Source organism: Gavialis gangeticus, unplaced genomic scaffold, assembly GCF_001723915.1.
Source record: "Gavialis gangeticus isolate Ggan-Ray unplaced genomic scaffold, GavGan_comp1, whole genome shotgun sequence".
In the NCBI taxonomy this organism is placed as follows: Eukaryota; Metazoa; Chordata; order Crocodylia; family Gavialidae; genus Gavialis; species Gavialis gangeticus.
In genome coordinates, this window is record NW_017729034.1 from 5,601,103 (window position 1) to 5,602,888 (window position 1,786).

General features: G+C 44.3%; 1 protein-coding gene across 1 annotated transcript in view; it reads left to right on the plus strand.

Annotated features, from left to right (window-relative positions):
- GAP43 (growth associated protein 43) overlaps positions 1 to 1,786 on the plus strand; it is a 122,812-nt gene that overhangs the window by 120,488 nt on the left and 538 nt on the right. Inside the window, exon 3 of the mRNA XM_019526665.1 lies at positions 1,702 to 1,784. Coding sequence (XP_019382210.1) covers positions 1,702 to 1,784 — 83 coding nt within the window. The remainder of the gene's footprint in view (positions 1 to 1,701; positions 1,785 to 1,786) is intronic.

Genomic DNA, 1,786 nt, shown 5'->3' on the forward strand with positions numbered 1-1,786 from the left:
GCCACAAGCCACCAAGTTCCTTTCTAGGGAATTGTTTTATTTCACCAGTGCTATGGCATATCAACCAGGTGGTAGAAGGGAAGTCCTGCCCCATCACTTCCACCTTGTGCTTCTTCCATGAATTACACAAGGTTTCAGTGTTGTTGGCTCCTGACATCTCACCAGCAGTAACTTTTTGGGAATGTATCCAATCCACATACAACAGTGGCAGACAGTTCTGAAGTCAACTATTATGAAAACATAACTGGGATCTTTTATTCATGTGCTCAGTTTTTAACACAAATAAGAGCTGAATTTCCTACTCCCTTGTCTTGTGAGTCACTTACCCCTGCACAAAGTGAGTCAGGTCTTTCAGGGTGCTTAAGCTAGCTTTTTATCTCCCCACTAGTACAAAATCACCCTAAGGCCATCTTAGCCAACCATAGGAGAATCTTTCCCTCCTAGCATGGAGGAATCCTCATATGGTGCAGAGACAAGGAAGCAGCTCTGAGATTAACTGAACCCAGAATGGGGATCATACTAAGGTGGTTTTATCTTACCAGGGATCTCCTGGATTCAGACAAGATACTAGTCTGCCAAAGAGTGCAGTGGAATCAGGCAATGGCATCAATCCTGCCACACAGCAAAGGGATGGCACAAAGGAAGGTCCAGTCCAACTTGGACAGCTCTACTTCAACCTTTGTTATCTCCTCGAGGCTTCCCCTTTCTTCCTGTGTTCTGACTGTTGACATTTATTTTAATTTTTTTTTGCATGACCTGAGTGCTGGTAAAATGTGCCTGAATGACAGGCCTGGAGAGCAGAAGGTCTCAAGTCACAAAAGTGGCACAGCTCCAGCTTGAGTACTTTGAAAGGGAAATTCTGTAGTCCTTAACAGACCACAGTAGCCCTTGAATGGGATTGTAAACCTCTCACAGAATTTTATATCCAACCTATAGACTTCTGTAAGGTTTCTTTTAAAAAATAATCTACAGACAGGTTCTCAGTCTCTGTTGAATTCCATAGGGGTTTAGAGCCATTTCTACAAAGCCTTAGTCAGTTTAGATACAAATTTGCTTTCATCTGTATTCAGCGCTATCGAACCTTCCCCCTGTGGGCAACACAAACTTCCAAACAGTCAGGGCAGGGAGAGAGGAGAGGGAGGGGGACAGTGGAGAATTCATGTCATAGCTTATTTAAGAGAAGACAGAGAAAAGTGTCAATAGATATAGAGTGGGAAATAACTAAGAACTAGCTTTGGGGGTGGGGCTCGGGGATAAGAAATCACTAAGGAATAGGAGATGTTAAGTGACCTAATTGCTCTTTTCCATTCCTGCAATTGTATCTGTATGTTGGATTCAGTCTTTAGCCATTTTCTTGTCTTCACTCCTAAACCAAGATGCTAATCAATGCACTGCGTGCAACGATCTGTACATTGTGATAGGCTACGACAGCAAGGGGCTGACTGGAGTGACCCCAGGAAGGCCTTTTCAGTTCTGTGTCCCTATGGTGCTGGTAGTTTGTGTGATGCAGGCACCTCTCCAATAGGTGCTGGACTGCACCCCAGTGAACTCATTTCACATAGGTGTCCATGGGTAAGAGGTTTCTGAGCTGTGCCGTTTTGGGAATAGAGAACTTGGAACCAGCCAATGCTTATGCAGTATATATGTGAGCACTCCCCTTAATATGGTCAACTAACCACGAGCCATCTCTTTCCCCACTAGATGCTGTAGAAGAAACCAAACCTACTGAAAGTGCCCAGCAGGAAGAGGTGAAAGAAGAAGACAGCAAGGCGGACCAAGAAAATGC